Below are 22,223 nucleotides of genomic sequence, written 5' to 3'. Positions count from 1 at the left end.
AGCAACGCTCCAGCTGGGCCAGCAACAGTTCAGGCTGGGAAAGCCAGAGGGTAGAAAGAGCTTGCTTTGCCGGGCAGAAGGCAGGTGTGCCCACGGGGTTTTTGCACTGGAGCATTTGCTTACAGAGGGGTGATGAAATACACACCTGGCTGGAGATTAGCGAGCAGAAAGTTCTTTCACTTTCCCTTCTTCCAGGCAGCAGGGGTTCCTGGAAGGGTTAGAAGGAATCATTCCCCATCAGGGATTAACTCCAAGGTCAACAGGGGCCAGGATTGCAAGTTTCTAGGAAAATGAAACTGACCCAACAAACTCAGGCCCGCCCCAACTCCACTCTAACGTGTTTAGATAGCGAGGCTTGTGCCGGGGTAGCTGGGTCTCCATGGCCAAGACAGGGGCGGCCAGGCCATGGAGGCCCCAGTGGGGGAGGCCAGGCCAGTGTAGGCAGTCCCTGTGGGTGCGTCTCCTCGGGGCTGCCGGACCCAACAGGCGGGGCTCAGGACAAGCAGCTGGGGCTAAGATGGGGCTCGGCCTTTGGGACCAGTCCTGCCGCCGCTGCACTTAACTGAAGTGGGCAGCTGAGCTCTGGGAAACATGGGACGGGGGGTGGGGGTGGGGGTAGGGGAGGCTGGGACAACCCTCTCACTGCCTCGTGCTTCCCCAACTCCTTCCCTCTCCTCCTAATGTCCCACCCTTCCATCATCCTTCTTCCTCTTTTCCTTCTGCTGCTCCGCATCCATCTCTTCCTCCTTCCCTCGACTGCAGCCCAGCAGAGCCACGAGAACCACCTCCGCTCTCCAGGGGTCCTGGAACCCAGCCTTCAAGGAGGAATAGGAGGACCAGGAGGTCGGGGTCAGGAGAGGCAGAGACCCATCCGATTCATTCATTCATTCATTAATCAATCGTATTTATTAAGCACTTACTGTGTGCAGAGCACCGTATTAAGCACTTGGGAAAGTACAGTACAGCAGTAAAAAGTGACAATCTGATCACCTTTCAGATTCTTGCCAAGGGATGTGGAAGGGAGGAGAAGGTGGGATGCGGCGGGTGCCGGCCCACCCCGCTCAGAGTATAAACGGATGGTGGTGGTTGCCCCAGCCCTGCCAGCCAGTCTTCCTCCTCCTTGGTGGCCTCCCGCTCGGCTAGCGTCAGGCCGAGGGCTGACTTCTGCTGGCACCGTATCCCCACCTGCCCGGCCACCTTCACCCTCCTTCCCTCCTGATGGTCTTCTCAGCAGTAGCCAGGTTTTTTTTGTTTGCTTTTTTGTTTTTAATTGCATGTGTAAAGCGCTTACTATGTACCAGGCACTGTTCTAAGCGCTGGGGTAGATTACAAAGTAACCAGGTTAGGCACAGTCTATGTCCTATATGGGCCTCACGGTCTTCATCCCCATTTTACAGATGAGGTAACTGAGGCACAGAGAAGTGAAGTGACTTACCCAGGGTCGCACAGCAGCAGACAGGTGGCAGAGCCGGGCTAAGAACCCAGGTTCTTCTTACTCCCCGGTCTGGGCTCTGCGCTGACCACCGGGTTCATGGGCGACGTTACGGCTCCAGTGGTCCAGACAGGGGAGCTGGTGCAACCGGCCGGGTTGGAAAGGAGGCCAGGAGAACTTGGTCCGAGCTGGCCGGCTCCCAGCCCCCGGCTAGCCGGTCACCCCCGGCGCCCGCAGGGTGCGGACGAGGGTCTGGACCAGGCCACGGCACATGGGGCAGGTGCCGCTGTCTCTGAAGATCCGCAGGGCGCAGCAGGAGCAGATGTGCGAGTGCCCGCAAGGGAGGAGGCGGGTGTCCCCGGTGTGCTGGTAGCAGATGGCGCACTCTTCCTCTGATTTTTGGGCTGGGTGGCAGGAGCAGAGCCCTGGCAGCCGGACAGGTGGGGTCATGGATGGAAGACGGATCTCTCCCGCCCTCTCCCCTAGCCCCCGGACTCGCCCCTTGGTCAAGGCGGGGAAGCGGCAGGAGTGACCCAGCCCTGAAAATGCTTTTCTCCATCTTCTGGGTCACGGGGCCCTGATGCAACCCCTCCCCCTCCAGGTCCCCATGGCTGTGCATCCCGCAAGCTGTCCCCTCCCTGTCAGCTGTCAGGAGCCCCTCCACTTCGTCCTCTTCTTCCCCCAGCTCCGGGGGCGGGGACAGAGCCCACACCAGGGCAGGGCCCGGGGAGCGGCAGAGGCCCAGGGCAGGTGGGTGGGGTGTTTGATCCGAGACTTGGTTCTCAGCAGCTCTGTCATCTGAGGTCCTCGAAGCACGGCCTGATTGCTACATGGCAGCTCTCGGGCCCTTGGACCTGGGCTTCTCTTGCGGCTGGGCTTTTGCCCCTCAGAGAGAGCAAAGACGGAGCTGGCGAGCTAAGGGGTCGAAGCTGCACTGGTATCTTAGTGGCCCTGGGCAAACACGCATTCCTCTGGCCTCACCCGAGGGTGGGTGAAGGATCACTAGAAAGAGAGGAGCTACTAGCCACTGCAGCAACTCTACTCATTAGCCACCCCCATCCTCCCGGTGGCCCCTGCTGCTCTCCAGGAAGGTTGGGACTCAACCCCCATTTCTACTCACACAGCAAGTTGGGGGGACATCCAGGATAGGACCTGGGGTCCCGATTCCCAGCCTCATGCGTAACCCACTGCCTCTTCCCCCTTCCCCAGTCTACTACAAACCCAACAACACCCCCATCTCTGCCATCCCACTCCCCCACCGAGTCTGAGTCCTCATCGGAGCCCCCAGAGCAGAAACTTACCACCACTCCCAGCTGGACTCCATGGCAAGGGGCTGAGGCTAAGGCTGGGACTGGGGCTGGAGCTGGAGCTGGAGCTAGAACTGGGGCTGGGCCAGGCCACTGCCGGATCTAGACAGGGCAGAAGTGGGGAGGTTAAGGCAGACAGACCTTGGACAGAGCCCACCTCCCTCCCTCCATCCCGCCCCTCTGAAGAGAGCATCGCCCGGAAAGCCAGGGGCCTTGAAGTGGAACAGTGACATGCGTGGAGTTCCCATGAAGCCACTGGAATGACTGCCTCTCCCCTTTTCCAGGACCTCAGAGAGGGAGCCCCCATCCCTGAAACCAGAGTGGGGTCCAATTAACAGTTCCCTCCCTCCAGACCCTCAGGGGGCCCCTCTGCTTGCCTGGTACCCCAACTTTCCCCAACCCCAGGCTCCCAGAGGAGGAGAACCCACCGGTAGAACCCTTCTAACCCACCAGTAGACCAGAGTGGGATCCAGCAAAGAGTGACCACAGCACCCGTGCTCCCAGGAGCCCTCTCTGTCTCCCCGGGACCCCAACCCTCCCCCAGGCCCCCCCGGGCTTGCAACTGAGAGTGGAAGCCCGCACCCCAGCAGACCAGAGTGGGATCCAGCAAAGAGTGACCACCTTTCCAACACTCCCTCTCCTGGGGCCCCTCCATCTACCGGGGACTTCAACCCTCCCCTCCCTCGGCCCCCTTAGGCCCCAGGCGTGGGGTGCAGTGCTCACTCACCAAGTAGCCTCACTGCCTTGGCCCTCCCGTAGATGTCCACCACAGCCCAGAGAGGGGAGGAGGTCGGTACCCCCCACAGTAGCAACCTCGGCTCGCCCCCGTTGCTGGTCCAGAAGAGGCGGCCCCGGCGGTCCACCCAGAAGCTGACAACGTCTCCTGAATTCTCGCCCCAGTCCGGCAGGACGGCCGCCCAGACGGGATGTTTCTCCACCAGGTCGGGGCAGACGTAGGGGGGCAGGCTCCCGGGGCAGATAGCGGAGGGGTCCAGTCGCGTGAAGCCCACCCGCAGCCCCCCATGCCAGCCCTCTTCCAGCATGAGCAGCTGCAGCGCCACACTCTCCTTGGGGCGCACGGGCCGGTTCGTGAAGACGATGCCGTCGTGGAAGGTGGCGGCCCTCCAGGCCGTGCAGTGGAGCTCGTCTAGACGGATCTGGGAGCCCTTGGCGTGTGGGTGGAAGGAGAGGGATTCGGTCCTACGGGGGGCGTTGCCGCCTGCAAAAGGAACCCAACAGTCCTTGCTTAGCGGGTCTTCCCCTCTGTACACCTGCAGTAGCTCCGGCCGTGAAGCATGCAGCTGTAACTCCGCCTGTGACACAGGGAGTGAGTCCTGCAGTAACCCCTGCCCTAATTCCAGTGGTAACTCCTGCCATGAGGCCTGTGGCAAAACAGGCAGAAACTCATACGGTACCTCCTGCCGCAGCCCATGCAACTAATACTGCCACATTGCCGGCGGTAAAACTCATGCCGCGATGCGTGCCGCAAAACCTACAGTAACGTCCTCCATAACTTCTAAAATAAATCCTGTCTTGGCAGCAGTAACTTCTGCTTCGGCTAAAACTCCAGAAGTAACTGTTTCAAGTCCCCGCGGTAATTCCTGTCATGACCCGTGAGTTCTTTGCTCCGACACGGATCGTGGGCCAACATGGGCTTCCCTCAGAACTGTTCCTTGGGTCTCCATTTCTGAGGGTCCTTCAGCTTTTCGGTGGGGCCGGTTCCCCCGGGTTCCCTAGTTCAGCGTGAGGAGCAAACACATCTCCCCACTTCTCAAAACCCTACACTGTTTGACCATCCAACATCTCCTCAAACAGAATCCTTTGTCCCTTGGCTATAAGGCATTCAATCAACTCTGCCCCTCCTTCCTAACCTCACTCATCTCCCACTGAAATCCAGCCCCCACACTTCACTCCTCTAATACCTGTCTCCCTCCCACTTAGACTGGAAGCCCCACGTGGGACGGGGGCCGTGTACAACCTGATTACCTTGTGTCTATCCCAGCTCTTAAAACGTACCGGACACATAGTGCTTAACGAATGCTGTAAAAGTAGTAATTCTTCTACTCTCCCAAGCGCTTAATACAGTGCTTTTCAAAGAGTAAGCACTCAGTACATGCAATCGAATGAATGAATGACTAGTAATAATAATACTAATGATAAATAACGCCAACCTAACCGCTGTATCTCAACCTTGTTTGTCTCAGTGTTGACCCCTTGCTCACGTCCTCTCTCCTGCCTGAAACTCCCTCTTTCTTCATATCCGACAGACTCCCCCTCCCCTCTTCAAAGCCCTATTAATACTGCTAATAATATTGACGGTATTTGTTCAGTGCTTACTATGTGTCAAGCACTGTACTAAGCACTGAGGTAGATACGAGTTAATCAGGTTGGTCACAGTCTCTGTTCCACATGGGGTTCACGGTCTAACTGGGAAAAACAGATATTGCATTTTCTTTTACAGATGAGGAAACGGAGCCACCAACAAGTGAAGTGACTTACCCAAGGTCAAACAGCGGACAAGTTACCTAGCCCAGAGCCTGTATAGTGCCTGACACATAGTAAGCGCTTAGCAAATGCCATAAAAAAGTGGAGGAAATCAGGATTAGAACCCAGGTCCTCTGACTCCCAGACCCGTGCTCTCTCCAGGCCAAGCTGCTTCTACTAAAATCACGTCCCCTTCAGGACGCCTTCCCTGTCTAACCCCTCATCTCTTCACCCTGTCCTCCCTCCCTAATTGCATCATGTGTGGACTTGGGTCCGGACCCTCTACACTTCGATATTTGCCCCCAACCTATAGCATTTATGCTCTGTGGCTTCCCCCAACTTGCAATTTATTTTAATGTCTGCCTCACCTTCCCCCCGACACCCCCGGACTGTAAGCTCTCTGTGGACAGAGATCCCTTTTATCAACTCTATTGTATTGTAGTTACCTAAGTGCTTAGCACAGCATTCTGCACACGGTCAACACTAGATAAATCCCACTGGTTTTCCAAAGGTTGAGTAGAGCAGCAGGGTTAATGCCAAGTGCTCCCTGCTGGGAGGAGGAGGAGGAGGAGATGAAGCCTGCCCTATCCCATCCCTCCCCTCCCACAGCTGGTCCCTGGGGCAAGGTGGCAGGCGGATCTAGGGCTCTGGACATATGGTAGTTAGGGGAGGGGGCAATCACACTCTCATGCCAAGCCCCATCAAGGCTCAGGAGTTTTTAATAATAATGGTACGTGTGGTGTGACCCTTCCCCTGCCCGCTCACAGAGTGGGGTTCTGTCCTCCGAGGCCCTTTTGTTGTGGGGCTCAGGAGTTCGGGGGGCAGCCCCTCCCTTGCCCAACCCCTCCAGGGCGGAGAGGAGTTGTACCCCCTGAGGTCTAGCTGGTATAGAGTGCAGGAGTTTGAGGCCGGCCCTTCCGCTGTCCACTCCTGCAAGGGGAAAGTGGGGTTGTGCCCCCTGAGATCCTGCTGGGGTAGGGTTCAGGAGTTTGTGGGGTGGCCCCTCTCCTGCCTGCTCACAGAGTGGGGTTGTGACCCCTGAGGTGCTGCTGGTGTACAGCCAGCAGTTTAGGGGGGCATCCTCTCCCCTGCCCACCCCTGCCAGGGCAGAGAGGGGTTCTGCCCCCTGAGGTCCTGCTGGTGCTGGCTGGAGGACTGTTCCCTCCCTCCAGCACGACAGATGCTGCCCTGAGCCCTACAACAACAGGGCCTCAGAGGACAGAACCCCGCTCTGTGAGCGGGCAGGAGAGGGGTCACACCACAAGTACCATTATTATTATAAACTCCTGAGCCTTGATGGGGCTTGGCATGAGGGTGTGATTGCCCCCTCCCCTCACTCCCATATGTCCAGAGCCCTAGATCCTCCGGGCACCCTCAGCCTAGACACTTCCTTCTTTGGGTGTCGGGGCCCTGTCTCTGTCAGAGGGGAAGCCCCCGGAGGGACAGGCACTTGACTGACTCAACACTCTTACCCCGCCCTCTGAGCTACTACTAATTTAATCCTAGATCGTCCTGCTGCAAGGAGTGGCCGGCAGAGCGGGGGCCAAACTGGAGCAGGCTGATCCATGGCCCGACCCCGACTCCGGCTCAGTTAGGGAGATCCCGGGTGTGCTGGAGTTGGAGCCTTCCTCCCTCTGCTAAAGGGACTTAGCGCTTTCCTAACCCCTTGTACTGATAAACCCCAGACAGAATGCTGCCCCCAGCCCCCTTCCTGGGGATAGTGATCTGCTGCCCTTGGGAGCAGGGATTCGGTCTACTTGATCTTTCATGCTCTCCCAAGTGCTTAGACTAGTTCTCTGCAGACGGTGAGCGCTCAGTAAACACCACTGATTGATGGATGGATTGCCTTCGGGCCCAGGCTAGCAAGGGAGGAGGAAGAAGGGAGGAGGAGGCCCAGGCTCCAGAACAAGGAAGGACGTCAAAGGGCCAAGAGCCATCTGCCTGGGGTTTCCTCTGTGCTCCTGAGTCCCTTGCTCCTTGGAATGTGTAATTAACTGCTCTGCGCTTAGTCACTGGCAACCCTGAGAACCAATTCTTGGCCGTGAGAGTTGAGAGCAGGCTGGTGAGGGGCAGGGAAGGGTCAACATGGTTTGTAGCCCCGAAAGGGACTCGCCACTTGGGAGGCAAGACAGGAAAATCCCTCTGGAGCCCAGCCCACTCCTCCCTTCCCATCCCCCACTGGCCCTGCCCTCCCTTTACAGCTACCGCGGAACACCGAGGTTCAGTCTTTCCTGTCTCCAACCTCCATCTCCCTGGGATGGGAAAGACCACCTCAGAGGGGGGGCTGTAGAAAGGGAGACTTCTTATAATCACAACTGTGGTCTTAAAAAATTAAAAAAAAAAATTTTTTATGTTATTTGTTAAGTGTTTATTATGTGTCAAACACTGTTCTAAGTGCTATGGTAGGCACAAGTAAATTTGGTCAGACACAGTCCCTGTCCCGCATGGGGTTTACAGGCTAAGTAGGAGGAAAAGCTGGTACTGAATCCCCATTTCATGAGGGGGAAATTGAGGCCCAGAGAAGTAGGCTCAGGATCACAGAACAGATGTGTGGCAGAGCTGGGACTAGAACCTAGGTCCACTGACTCCCAAAGATTATTTCTGCTTGGGCGGCAGAATGAGCGGACAGGTTATCCAGGTTAGGATAGGAGGGGAAGGAGGGAAGGAGGGGAGCAGGTCTGGTGCTCCCTGTGCTCTCCTCCCAGCCAGGTTCCGGCCAATCCAGCTTCCTGGCTTACAGTCTCTCCTGGTTTGGTCTCTCCCTCTGAGCCACATCTATCCCTCCCTCTGGCCCTATCATTTGAGCTGCAGGACTGGTGGGCAGAGCTTGGGTTTCCCCCTGCTTGCCCCACTGCCGGTCCCAGGAGGGACAGTCAGCTCCAAGGCTCTGCGGTCCCCAACTGTCTTTCCCACTGCTGCTCTCGGGTCGGGGTGGTAGGCAGCCTCGGAGGCCCTGGTGTCCCCCCTGCCAGCCCAGTTGCTGCTCTCAGGAAGGTCAGGCAGCCTCCGAGGCTCCGCCACCCTGCTGCTGTTCTCTGGAATGACAGACAGTTCCCGAGACCCCGGGATCCCCACCTGCCTGCCCTGCTGCTGCTCCTAGCAGGAACAGACAGTCCCTGAAGCCCTGGATTCCCTGCTTGCCTGCCTCACTGTTGCTCTCAGGAAGAATAGACACCCCCTGAGGTCCTGGGGTCACCCCTGCCTGCCCCACTGCTTCTCTCAGGAAGGACAGACAGTTCCTGAGGCCCTGGGGTCCCCTCCTGCCCGTCCTGCTGCTGTTCTCAGGAGAAAAAGACAGGCCCTGAGGTCCTGGGGTCCCCCCCTCCCGCCCCACCCAATCCAGCCAGAGGATGTCAAGGATGTCAACCTCTTTCCAAACTGACCCCTGGACCTCAAGGTCACTTCCTAAATGCCCTCCTATCCAGCACCCTTTCTGCCCCCTCAACCACTCCCTGTCCTCCTTCCCTGACCCTGCTCCGCTTCCCTCCCGGGCCCCAACCTTTGCTCAGGCTGTGTCTCGTACAGCGGAAAGTAGCAGCAGCTGCATCCAGCACGGAAGGAAACCAGTCCATAATTCATTCATTTATTCCAACACATTTACTGAGTGCTTACTTCTCAGAGTCTGGGATACTAACCAAGGTGCTTTCTTACACCTCTTCTGTCCTGCTCCGCTGGCTGCTGCTGCTACTTCCTGCCGAGTCCCCCAGACAGCTCCCTTCCTTTTTTTGTGGTATTTGTTAAGCGCCTACTATGTACCAGGTACTGTTCTAAGCACTGGGGTGGATAAAAAGTAATCAGTTCGGACACAATCTGTGTGCCACATGGGGCTCACAGTCTTAACCCCCATTTTACAGATGAGAGAAGTGAGGCACAGAGAAGTTAAGTGACTTGCCCTAGGCCACGCAGCAGACAAGTAGTGGAGCCGGAGTTAGAACCCAGGTCCTTCTGACACTCGGGTCCATGCTCTATCCACTAGGCCACGCTTCTCCCTGCTATCCCCAGTAGCTGCCATGGTAGCTGTTTTCTCTTCAGTCCTTCAGGGTGCTTTCAGACTTTCCGGCTAAAAGTCACAGAAAGAGTCAGGGCTGGAGCCAGGAGTGGGGACCAGGAACAGGTGCAGACTCTTAACACTGTCCTAAGCACCCATATAGAGGAAGGATAATCGGATCGGATCCTGTCCCTTTACCATATATGAGTACCCGAGAGAAATTTGGACAGAACTGACGATGAGAGTGTCATTTAGAAACAAGTGTTAGATTATGGGACCAAAATGAAACACTTAACTAATCACCACTTTTCTCTTTCCTTCCTTCCCCCTGCCCTCTGTCCCCTTGGCCCTGTCTTAGATAAAGCCTGGGCTATCTTACAGGCCTAAAGGAAGTGCCAGAGTTGTACCTAGACTCAACTGGCCTCCACTCCCCCTTTGTTATGCCCATCTTCCCCAGTGCCTCCTTTCCTTCCATCCGGCCTCCCAGGCTGGGCCCACAACTGAACCCAGAGGGAGCAGAGCACACTGCTCTTGAAGCAAGTGACAAACACTAACCATTACGATTCGGCACTCTCAAGGGACCAAGACTGACCTCAGCACTGCGGTAAAGCGAACAAAATCAATTTGGACCGGATCCCTGTTCCCCAGTGGCGAGATGTTGGCCGGTAATTTTCTGAGCCTGCCAAATAATAGATCGAATTCTTCCTACCTTCTGCCTTCCTGCCAGGATTCCTGGAAGTCATGGGAGAACCTCCTACACTTCCTTGGAGAGGTCCTTGGAGCTCAGAGGGCAGAGATGCAGGAAACATCGGCCTCGTGCACTTGGGTGGCCGCGATGGTGAGAGCGAGATGCCCCATGGGAGGCCTGCAGGCTTATAGAACCTGGAGGAGGGAGGTGCAGGGGTAGGGTGGAGGAGGGCAGGAGTGGTCAGGTGACAGGGGAATTCCCACTCTGCCCAACTGACGAGGAGGGAGGGTTTCAGAAATTTCCTCAGGTGCTGACTCATGAGGACCCATTTACAAAACTGTATTGAGTTTCCAACATGAAGTCAGAGGAGAGAATCTTCAGTGTTCAGGGCAATGGGTACCCTGCCTGGGAGAGATCCGGGGGTAGCCCAATTCCTCGCCAGGGCATAGCACGGGACACGAAGCGGGAAGGGAAGCAGGCATGGAAGAGGGAATGGCTTACAGTGGGAAGCTTAGTCACTGCCTATGGCACTCAGAAGACACTTCCTCAGTCACTACCCTGAGTCACTGCCCTCAGACTCTGCCCTCAATTACTGCTCTCACACTCTGCCTTTTTTTTTGTAATGGTATTTACTAAGTACTGACCGTGTGCCAGGCACTGTGTTAAGCCCTGGGGTAGATACAGTCTTAATCCCCATTTTACAGATGAGGTAACCGAGGCACAGAGAAATTAAGTCATTGGCCCAGGGTCATAAGCCGGGATTAGAACTCAAGTCTTCTGATTCCCAGGGCCATGCTTTTTTCGCTACACAATGCTGCTTCAGTCACTGCTGTCAGTTACTACCCTCAGTCACTGTCCCCAGTCTCTGCCCTCAGTCTTTACCCTCAGTTTCTCCCCTCAGATTCTGCCCTCACACTCTGTCTTCAGATTCTGCCCTTACACACTGCCCTCAGACTCTGCCGTCCCCCTCTGCACTCGGACTCTTCCCTAAGTCACTACCTTCATATTCTGCTCTCAGTCACCGCACTCCATCTTTATCCTCAGATTCTGCCCTCAATCGCTATCCTGAGACTTGGTCCTCAGATACTGGCCTCAGACACTGCCCTCGATCACCATCCTCAGTCACCATCCTCACACACTGCCCTCAGACTTTGCCCTCAGACACTGCCTTCAGACTGCCCTCGGACTCTGCCCTCAGACACTACCCTTCTGACTCTGCCTTCAGATTCTGCCTTACTGGGATAGGCAGGAAGAGCCTGAATTCTCAGACTGGACCTGGTACTTTCAGCACCAAGCAAGTCTGGCCCCTTCACGTGTTGAATTCCTGAAGCCCCATTGCTCCCCACCCTTCCACCACACCATCTGTCTGACCTTCAACATCTCCTAAAAGGCCCCGTCTCCCACAAGGGGCTTCGCTGTTAACTATCTTTCTGCTCCTTCTCTCCTAACAAACGTGCTTAGCACGACTTTATGCTCTGTGTCATTTCACTTAGTGGCTTGCTTACTTTTTTTATCAGTTAGATCTGTGCTCTTGCTCTTACTCCTATTAACTATTTTCAATTTGTGTCTACCCGTTTCCTGCATTAGGCTGCCAGGTCCTAGAGGGCCAGAGCTATGTCTTCTAGTTCCACTGCATATTCCAAGAGCCTAGGACAGTCCCCTGCCCACAGTGTGGCCTGAGTCACATGGGGGCCAGTACAGTGCCCTGTGCACATCAGGCATCCAGTGCAGCATTCTGCCTGAGCCACATGGGACCTGTACAGTGCCCTACACACATCTGACCCCTCCAGACTGTAAGTTCACTGTGGGCAGGGAATGTGTCTGTTATATGGTTCTATAGGACTCTCCAAGCACAAAGTACAGTGCTCAGTAAATATGACTGACTGACTCTGTCTCTCCAGTCCAGCTCTCTGAGTCGCATGGAGTCCAGGACAGCAACAGTACCCTGTGCACATAAAGCGTCCAGTTCAGTACTCTGTCTGAGCCACATTGGGTCCAATACCATGCTCTACCTGAGTCACATGAGGCCCAGGACAGTGCTCTGTCCACATTAGGCATCCCGTTCAGCACCCTACAGGAAACCTTCTCTATTCAATACTCCAATCCCATCTTCGGCACTTGTGTACTTCAATACTTTCTCCAGCAATGGTGGACAAGTGTCCATTTTTATTCATTTATATATGACATATTTACCTGTACACCTAACAGTTTGTTCAGTCATTTGGTCCTGATTTGTTTGTTGTGGTTCATCCTCCCCAGATCTCACAGCTTCCTGCAGTTATTGCCCCCATCTCCTTCCTACCATTCCTCTCTAAACTCCTTGACAGAGTTTTCTACAGTGGCTGCCTCTACTTCTTCTTCGCCAATTCTCTCCTTGACCCCCTCCAATTAGCTTCCGCTCCCTTCACTAAACCAAAACAGCCTTCTCGTAGGTCACCAGTGATCTGCTTCTTGCCAAATTCGATGATGACGTATTGATGTCTGTCTCCCCGTCTCTAGAAGCTCATTGTGGGCAGAAAATGTGACTGCTTATTGTTGTACTGCACTCTCCCAAGCCCTTAGTACAATGCTCTGCACAAGGTAAGTGCTCAATAAATACAATTGAATGAATGAATGAATGAACACCCTCTACTCCATCTAATCCTCTTCAACCTCTCAGCTGCTTTCGACACTGTGGACCACCTCTTTCTCCTGGAAACGGTATCTTACCTTGGCTTCACTGACACTGTCCTCTCCTGGTTCTCCTCCTATATCTCAGGATATATATCTCCTATACCTCTTTCTCAGTCTTTTTTGCAATATCACAAGCCCATAAACTTGGTGTCATCTTTGAGTCATCGCTGTCATTCAATCCACGTATTCAACCTGTCACCAAATCCTGTGGGTTTAGCCTTCACGACACTGCTAAAATCCACCCTGCCTTCTCATCCATACTGCTACCACGTGAATCCACACACATCCTAGCCACGGGCTTGGGAGTCAGAGGTCATGGGTACTAATCCCGGCTCTGCCGCTTGTCAGCTTAACTTCTCTGGGCCTCAGTTACCTCATCTGTAAAATGGGGATGAAGACTGTGAGCCCCACGTGGGACAACCTGATCACCTTGTATCCTCCCCCTAGCGCTTAGAACAGTGCTTTGTACATAGTAAGCCCTTAACAAATACCAACATTTTTTTACTACATCAGCCTCCTTGCGGATCTCCCTGTCTCCTGTCTCTCCCCACAAGAGTCCATACTTCACAGTCCTGCTTGGGTCAGTTTTCCACAAGAATGTTCAACAGCTTACTGTAGGCAGGGAATGTGTCTGTCGTACTGTTATACCGTACTCACTCGAGTGCTTAGTATGATCGATTGATTGGTTCATGTTTCCCCACTCTTCAAGAACCTCTGGTGGTAGCTGATCCACCTCCTCATTAAACAGACACTCCTCACCGTCGGCTTTAAAGCACTCAATCATCTTGCCCCTCCTACCTTATCTTGCTGCTTTCCTACTACAACCCAGCCCGCAAACTTCACTCCTCTAATGCCAACCTATTCATTCTACCTTGAGCTCATCTCTCTCACCACCCATGTCCTATCTCTGGAACACCCTCCCTCTTCATGCCCATCAGATGATCACTCTCCCTACTTTTAGAACCTTATAAAGAGCATATCTCCTCCAAGAAGCCTTCCCTGACTAAGCCCTAATTTTCTCTACTCCCACTTCTTTCTGAATAATCCCTGCTCTTGGATTTGCACTCTTCATTCAGACCTCCCTCGGCCCTTTCAGCACTTATGTAGATATCCATAATTTATTTGTATAAATGTCTGTCTCCCCGTCTAGATTTTAACCTTGTTGCGGGCAGGAAACGTGTCTGTCAACTCAGTTATACTGTTCTCTTCCAAGTGTTTAGTATGGAGCTCTGTTCACAGTAAGTGCTCAATAAATACAACTGATTGATCCTGCCTTTACTACTGTATCAACCTCCTCATTGACCTCCCTGCCTTCTCTTTCTCCCCACTCCAGTCGATACTTCATTCTGTGGCCCAGACCATTTTTCTAAAAAAAACCTTCAGACAACATCTCCGCGCTCCTTAAGAACCTCCAGTGGTTGCCCATCTGCTTCCACATGAAACAGAAATTCCATACCATTGGCTTTAAAGCACCTTGCCTGCTTGTATGTTACCTCATTGAATTCCTGTTGCAAATCAGAACACTCATTTTGCTCCTCTAACGGCAACCTACTTACTGTACTTCTATCTCATCTATCTCCCCACCAACTTCTTGTCCACGTCCTGCCTATGGCCTGGAACTCCCTTTGACTTCATGTCTGATAATCACTCCCCCCCCCTTCAAGGCTTTATCAAAATCACATCTTCTCCAAGAGGCCTTCCCTGACTAAGCCCTCATTTCCTCCAATCTCACTCCTTTCTGTGTCACACTTGCACTAGGATTTGGTCCTTTTATTCACTCCTTCCTCAGCCCTATAGGACTTATGTAGATATCCGTAATTTAGTTTATTTTTTCGTATTAATATCTGTCTCCTCCTCTAGACTTAAGCTCACTGTGGGCAGAGAAAGTGACTACGGACTCTGTTATAAGGTACTGTCCAAAGCATTTAGCACTGTGTGCTCTGCACAAAGTGCTCAATAAATGCAATTCATTGTCATAATTTATTTTAATGTCTGTCTCTCCCTCTAAATAACAAGCTCTTCGTGGGCAGGGAACATGTCTATAAACTCTTTCATATCGTACTTTCCCAAGTGCTTGGTCCAGTGCTCCACACCCCGTAAGTACTCAATCAGTACGACGGATTGATACTTGCTCTTCTACTGGCTTTCATTAACTGTAAACTAGTTTTGCCTGTTTTACCCATTAAACTGCACACTTCTTGAGGTCAGAGAATATGTATCTTGCTAGTGTCATAATCTCCCAAGTGCTTAACCAAGAGTCTAGCTCTCAGCGAGCACTCTATCACTGATCTGCAAGTCCACAACCTTGGTGTCATCCTTGACTCCGCTCTCTCATTTACCCCACATATCCAGTCTGTCACCAAAACCTGCCGGTCTCCCCTTCACAACATTGCCGAGATCTGGCCTTTCCTCTCCATCCGAACCGCTACCACGGTAATACAATCCCGAATGGATTACTCCATTACTGCATCAACATGCTTTCTGATTTCCCATCTGCAGCCGGATTATCTTTCTACAGAAACCTTCTGGGCATGTCACCCCGCTCCTCATCAACCTCCATATCAAGCAAAAACTCCTCACTATTGGCTTCAAAACCCCCCTCCTACCTTCTCTCTTTCTACATCCCAGCCCAGACACTCCAATCCACTGGTGCTGATCTTCTTGCTGTGCCTAGTTCTCGCCTGTCCCACTGTCGATCCCTGGAATGCCCTCCCTCCTCAAATCCGCTAAACACACTTCCCTCTTCCAAAGCCCTACCGAAGGCTCACCTCCTCCAGGAGACCTTCCCAGACTAAGCCCCTCTTTTCCTCTGCTCCCTCCCCCTCCTCTTCTCACTGACTCCCTTTGCTCTACCCACCTCCCTTCCCCAGAGCCCTTGTGTATATATGTACTATGTGCTCTGCACAAAGAAAGCGCTCAATAAGTACTATTGAATGTACATATTTCTAATTCTATTTACTTATATTAATGATGCATATGTATCCATAATTCTATTTATTTATATTGATGCTATTGATGCCTGTTCACTTGTTTTGATGTCTGTCTTCTCCCTTCTAGACTGTGACCCTGGGCAGCAATTATCTCTATTTGTTGTTGAATTGTACTTTCCCAGTGCTTAGCACAGTGCTCTGCACACAGTAAGCGCTCAATAAATACGATTGAATGGATGAATCAATCAATCACTGGTGTTTATTCATTCATTCAATCTTATTTATTGAGCGCTTACTGTGTGCAGAGCACTGTACTAAGCGCTTGGGAGAGTACAATACAACAAGAGACAGACACATTCCCTTCCCGCAATGAGCTTACAGTCTAGAGGAGGATAGGATAGGATTTCTGAAGTTGGCACTGTGTGCAGAGCTCTGGGCTAATTAGGAGGCACCAAATTTAGCTTCTGCCCAGAGTCAGCTTTCTATTTCAGTGCTCAGCACATAGCAGGTTCTCAGTCAAAATTGGGACTACAATGGATTCAAAACCTCCTAACCTTCTGGTGCTTGGCACATAGTAAGTGCTTAACAAGAACCATCATTATTATTCCAAGAAGAACCCCACTGTGCTTACATTATTTAATTTCTATAAATAGAATTTATACTTGTATTTTACTTACACTGATGTCTTTCTCCCCTTCTAGACTGTGGGCAGGGAATATTCTGTTCTTCTGTTGTACTGTACTCTCCCAAACACTTAGTCTAGTGATCTGCACACAGTAAGTGCTCGATAAATACGATTGACTGAGTGACTGTTTGTCTCTCATGTCAAAACCTGCGTCCTGGGTGTCCTGACAAGTAGTGCCAGGTGACAGAGGGGAGGCACCAGTCATCCAAGGAAGCTGGACGGGAAAGTGGGAGGCTGCGATTTATGGCTCATGGCCCCGGGCGGATGGTAGGGCCACTGGCTTCCACAGCGACCATGGCGAGGGCGGACGAGATGAGTCGACCAGATAGTCTTCCCCCCACAACCCAACTGCCATCCCAACAGCAATCTATTCCCTGCCCCCTCCGTCCTCCACACCTGCGACAGTCCAGGCCCCTGCCCTGGCTGAGCACTCCCTCTCCCAACCCCCGCCCCCACCCAACACATACACACACACACACCACCTGCCCTCTAGTCTCCTGGCTTGAACTTCCCCATTCCAGTGTGGGTCCCTGGCCAACAAGGAAGGGACTGCAGGCGACTCTGACTCCTGAGGCAGGGACCATTCCCTCCCCTCCCCTATGCTCCCTGCACCCTCTCCCTCCCCTCCCCATCTGTGACTTTCCCCAACCCCTGAAGGCATGCTGTCCGGTACTGGCTCTGATTAATAATGAAATCGATAGACTTGGTCCCTGTGAGGGTACGATGGCCCCTGGCAAACAGCGAGAATAGAAACCAAAACTCCTCAGTCCCAGCCTAGGGGAGAAGAGACCACACTATCTCCCAGACACTCCCCCATCCACTCACTCAGGAGTACACAGGGGAATGTTAATGGGAAACTCAGTGACTGGCACAGGGACAAATGATTCATTATTTTTGTAGGAAATTCCTGGAAGAACTAACAATGGCCATGTGAGCTGGTCTATCACACTCAGCATTTATTAATACTTATTGTGTACAGAGCACTGAACTGAACACCTACAGTTGCAGAGTACTGGACTGGACACCTTCTGACCCTCACTGAATGTCTATAGTGTGCAGAGTACTGTCGTGAGTGCTAGTGTGTGCAGAGCACTGTATACTGGCTCCCTACTGTGCCTGCTGTGTGACCTTAAGCAAGTCACTTAACCTCTCTAATAACAATTATTATTATTACTGAGGGCAAAGAATTGCATTAGATGCCTACTGAAGGTAGAACACTGTACTGGGCACCTGCTGGGTACTGAACACTTCCTACGCGGGCAAGAAGGGAACTAGATAAAGGCATTTTAGAATGACTGAATAATATTCCCACATTCCAGATGCCCCGGGCATGGTTACAGCCTGAAAATGAGGGGGAACACAAGAAAAAGGGGGAAAGGGGAAGATACTGTGGCCTGTTGGGATTCTATAGCATGGATCATAGGTTTCCCTGCCCTCTCTGTGGGGCATATTATTTTACACTCAGTGTCCTGGGGGGAAGCAGCATGGCCCAGTGGATAGAGTACGGGCCTAGGACTCAGAAAGACCTGGGTTTTAATCCCGGCTCTGCCACTTGTCTACTGTGTGATCTTGGCCAAATCACTTCACTTGTCTGTGCCTCAGTTACCTCACCTGTAAAATGGGGATTAAGACTGCGAGCCCCATGTGGGACAGGGACTGTGTCCAACCCAGTTTTCTTGTATCCATCCCGGCAGTTAGTAGAGTGCCTGGCACATGGTAAGTGCTTAGCAAATACCACAATCATGATGATGATGATAATAATAATAATGGTATTTGTTAAGTGCTTACTATGTGCACTCTTCTAAACACTGGGGTAGATACAAGGTTCCTTTTTGAGAGAGATGCCCATGCCCCTCTCACCCTCGCCCCCCAACCACTCACACTCCCTGTCCACACAGCCCTCCAGAAGATGAGGGGGAAGCCTAGACCCTTTCCTTGATAGCACTCAGCACAAAGCTCAGCAGCCTTGAACTGAAAACCCTAAAGTTCCCCCACCTCCAAACAAAAGGAGTTCCCCAGACAATGGGGAACACACCCACCCCTTCCTCACCCTGTAGGAACACTCCAGTGTGAAAAAAAGAGAATGGGAAAATCTGTAGCCTTTCTTCCTGCCTAGCACAGAGGGTTACTGTTCCCATGGGTGTAGGTATGAACACCATTCTAGCAGAGATGGTTACTGGCTAATGTTTTGCGAGTGCGTGTGTGCCTGTGTGTCTGCATTTATGTGTGGCGGGGGCAGGCAGAAGGTACAGAGGGTATATGTGCGACCCAGAGATACCTGTTACACTAATTGCTTATGTTTCCCAGAATCCATAAACTCCATCCCCGGACATTACATCATTACATCCAATCGCTGCTTGGTAAATCAATTCCCTCCCCTCTCCCATCCTTCCCTGTGCTGAGCAGTTTTCCTGGATCCCCAGAACAGCACAGTGCTACTTTTTCTGACCCTCCCCCACTTCCAGGGTTTTTGTTACCAGTGTCGTGCACTTAGCTGCTGCTGCAAGCCACCTTTGACCTTGTATGCCACACTGCAAGCAGTGAACCTTCTTAAGCTGTCCTCGTCACTGCAAGTCACTGCTGTGCCCGCCTTCACTTTCCCCACCAAAGCCCATGTTCCCGCCATCCAAAGCCACTACGAAGCATGTGCCACTGTCAAGCACATGATACCCCTGGTGCTGCCAAAACCAGGGTAAAGTGTGTGTCACTGCCGCCCAAAGCTGTAAAGGGGGCGGCTCCTCCACAGTACTCCAGTTCACCACCTCCACTGCAAGTCATTGCAAAACACGTGTCCCCACCGCAAGGTGTACGCCATCTGCTGCAAGCCACCGAAAAGCATGTTCTACCCACCCCGAGTCACGGCACAGGGCATGCCCATTTACAAGCCACTGCGAAGTGCAAGCCACCCACTGGAAAGCACGGGCCACCTACCCCAAGTCACTGCAAAGCGTATGCCCTCATTGCAAGGGGCAAGCCACCGCAACTGCACGCCACCCACCCCAAGTTACAGCAGAGTGCAGGTTCTTCCTCAAGTCACTGCAAAGCGTGTGCCGCCTGACGTAATTCACAAGCCTACGCTGTCTCCCCCATCACCAGGAGCCACCACGAGGCACGTGCTGCCGCTGCCCAGAAGCCCAGCTGGATCGAGCCGCTTCCCCCTCCTTTGTGCCAGGCAGCTAAAGCACCAGCCCTCGCTCCCCTCAGCTGGGCCTTGCTGGCAGACCCCCTTCTCCACTCAGCTCCACCACCAGGCAGGGCCAGACCTGGCCAGACCAGGGCATACTGGGTTTGAACGGGCCAGACTGGGCCAGATCGGGGCAGAGTGGACCAGACTGGGGAAGATGGAGACTGAACGGGCCAGACCAGTTTGTGGGGGTGGGGGTGGTGAAGCAGCGGTCCGCCCCACCCCTTTCATTCATTCATTCAATAGTATTCATTGAGCGTTTACTATGTGCAGAGCACTGTACTAAGCGCTTGGAATGTACAATTCGACAACAGTTAGAGACAATCCATGCCCAATGATGGGCTCACAGTCTTAACGGGGGAGACAGCAAAGCAAAGCAAAACAGAACAAAACAAAAACAAGACAACATCATCAAGATAAATAGAATCAAGGGGATGTACATCTCATTAACAAAATAAATAGGGGAATAAATAATATATACAAATTAGCACAGTGCTGAGGAGAGGGGAAGGGGGAAGAGCCGAGGGTCGCGGGGGAGGGGAAGGAGAGGGAAGGGGAGGTGCTCAGTCTGGGGAGCCCTTGCCCTTCCCGTGTTTTAACCTAAGCTCGGGCGGGGAAGGGGGTGGGAGAGATGGGCGGGCAGCGATGTGATGCAGCTGGCCTCCCCGATGGCAGCAGCAGTTATGGCTAGAAATAAAATAAAATCAAAACTACTGGGGCATGGGAAGCGGGGTAGGGTGGAGAGACGGAGGGGGAGAGTCGGAGTTCAGGGTAATGGTAGGGAGCAGGGAAGCCCCTAGAAACGAGGGAAGGAAAGAACAAGAGGATCAGAGTGGAAAAAGAGTTACGGTGCCATTTGAATTTGCCTGGAGAGAAATTTACCTGAACTTACCTTTAGCCATCACGACGGGGCTGGTTCGGAAATGGAACCCAAAGAATTGCCTGTAAATCCATGGGAAAACGTAACCCACGTTTTGGAGGAACAAAACTCATCTTTTTGGAGAAGCTTACTATCCTAGACCAGGAAGTCCATCGCCATCTTGAATTGTTGCTAGCCACTGGCTGCTGCCCATGTAGGTGGACGGCCGAAGGGAGGTAAGCAGTCTTTGTTAACCAGACTTTTGGGTAGGCCCTGGTCCCGACCGGATATTCAGTCCCGTTCATGCGTCAGACACCAGTGAAGTTAAGAACAACCTGTCTCGGACCAACGGGTCCGCAGATGGCTTCCTCACCTAAACCCACGGGGCTCTGAGGTGGACCTCGGCACACATGTATACACGTAAATTCAATGACGTCATCTGGTCACCTCATTTATTCATCCCACTACCTGAAATATCCTCGCTCCTCCTCCTGTTCCCATTACTGGTGGATCGTTAGCTCCTCGAGGGTAAGGATTGCGACTCCTGAGTGTTCTGCACACACTGGGCCCTCAAGAAATACTGTTGATTGGCTGATGGATTCAAAACTTTTTGCCGGTGGTCACTGCTCCTCCATTAGATGGGAAACTCCTTAAGGGCAGGGAGCAAGAATTTTGCTTCGGACGCGCTCTTGCAAGCACTTGGTACAGGGCTCTTCCTCAGTAGGCACTCACAGGGCATCAATAAGAGGGAAATGCCTCCTTTACCCCAGGCCTCAAGCCCTTTTTCCCTGAGTCCCTCTGGAGAAGTGTCCGGTTAGCTCTTCTAGCTCTTATCTCTCCTCTGCCCCAGTTCACTCCCACCGACCCTCTACCCTTCCCAACACTGACCCTGGTCAGAGCCCAGACCTGGGGCTCCACAGAGCTTTCTGAGAAGGAAATCTCCAAAAAAGCATCTCTGACTCCTTACCGCGAACCCAGCACCAAATAGCGTTCAGCATCTTCCAGAAAAGTGCAGTCGACGCGCTCTGCTCTTTGACTCTGCTGAGGAGGGGCGACGTCCGCTGCTGTGCTGCCCCTGGTACCTCTGCTGCGGCCGCTGAACAGGTTTCCATAGCACCGAAAGGTTCGCAGCATGTTTTAAAGCCCTGGTTCAAATTACCAGTTAATAATTAGAGAGACAGTGTCACAAGAGGCAGCATCTAGGGGATTTCCCGTTCTTTTTCCCAGTCCCGTGCTCTCCTTCCTGCCCCAGTCCCCTGAGAGGAGAAGAGAGGAGAATGGGGGGAGGGAAGGAGGAAGGGGCTGGGGGGTGTGGGGTGCGGGGGTGCTGTTCTGTCTCTGGCAGCTGTCATCCAACCCCCCCTTCCCCGACTCAGTGACGTAGTCCCCGCTGACGCCATTCCTCTTTCAGGCCCATCGGGGGGGCCCAGCTCCAGTGGTGCCCAGCTGAGCGGATGGCTAAGTGGGAGCCATTGTCCTCTTGTGTGCAGGGACGGCAGGGTCGGGGGCTCTGCCTGTCAGAAATCACCCTCCCAACCCTTCTTCCTGCCCCACGGGGGTTGGGGAGAGTCAAATGCCCTGTTTGTGGCTTTACTTCTGCAACAGAGGTAGGTTTGTAGAGGCAGAGGGGTGGAAGCGGGGAGAAGGGGCAATAGTCAGTGGGTGCAGGGGGAGACTGTAAGGTTATTGTGGGTAGGGAATGTGTCTGTTTATTGTTATAGTGTAGTCTCCCAAGGGCTCAGTACAGTGCTCGGCACACAGTAAAATGCTCAATAAATACAATTGACCGGATGCAGAGAAGGCTTTTTTAGACTATGTGGGACGTCTATCTTGCGTCCCTGACGGATGGATCGGAAAGCTGCTGATTGCCTGAGTCTCCAAGGGATCAGACTTACATCTGAGACCCCTGAAGCCCAGGTACCCACAAACACCCCCTCTCCCAGCAGCCACTCACACAGCCCCCAGGGACCTCTGTGCAGGGATGAGATCGAAT

General features: G+C 53.0%; 1 protein-coding gene across 1 annotated transcript; it reads right to left on the bottom strand.

Annotated features, from left to right (window-relative positions):
• Positions 1–1,430: 1,430 nt before the first annotated feature.
• NEURL3 (neuralized E3 ubiquitin protein ligase 3) lies at positions 1,431–21,458 on the bottom strand. Its single transcript, XM_029072850.2, has 4 exons — positions 21,198–21,458; positions 3,467–3,958; positions 2,734–2,841; positions 1,431–1,857 (listed from the first exon to the last, which is right to left on the bottom strand). Exons 1-4 carry the CDS (start codon positions 21,340–21,342, stop codon positions 1,643–1,645), a joined length of 960 nt encoding a protein of 319 aa, XP_028928683.1. The 5' UTR covers positions 21,343–21,458; the 3' UTR covers positions 1,431–1,642.
• Between the last annotated feature and the right edge of the window lie 765 nt (positions 21,459–22,223).

Source organism: Ornithorhynchus anatinus, chromosome 10 (assembly GCF_004115215.2).
Source record: "Ornithorhynchus anatinus isolate Pmale09 chromosome 10, mOrnAna1.pri.v4, whole genome shotgun sequence".
Taxonomy (NCBI): domain Eukaryota; kingdom Metazoa; phylum Chordata; class Mammalia; order Monotremata; family Ornithorhynchidae; genus Ornithorhynchus; species Ornithorhynchus anatinus.
This window is presented reverse-complemented; position numbering and strand designations above follow the sequence as displayed.

Coding starts and splice junctions, on each gene's coding strand:
- NEURL3 (XM_029072850.2), bottom strand. CDS start 21,342: ATGGAAACCTGTTCAGCGGCCGCAGCAGAGGTACCAGGGGCAGCACAG. Junction 2,842..3,466: donor CAAGGCAGTGAGGCTACTTG/GTGAGTGAGCAC, acceptor TGCCCTGTCTAG/ATCCGGCAGTGGCCTGGCCC. Junction 1,858..2,733: donor GAGTCCAGCTGGGAGTGGTG/GTAAGTTTCTGC, acceptor TCCGGCTGCCAG/GGCTCTGCTCCTGCCACCCA.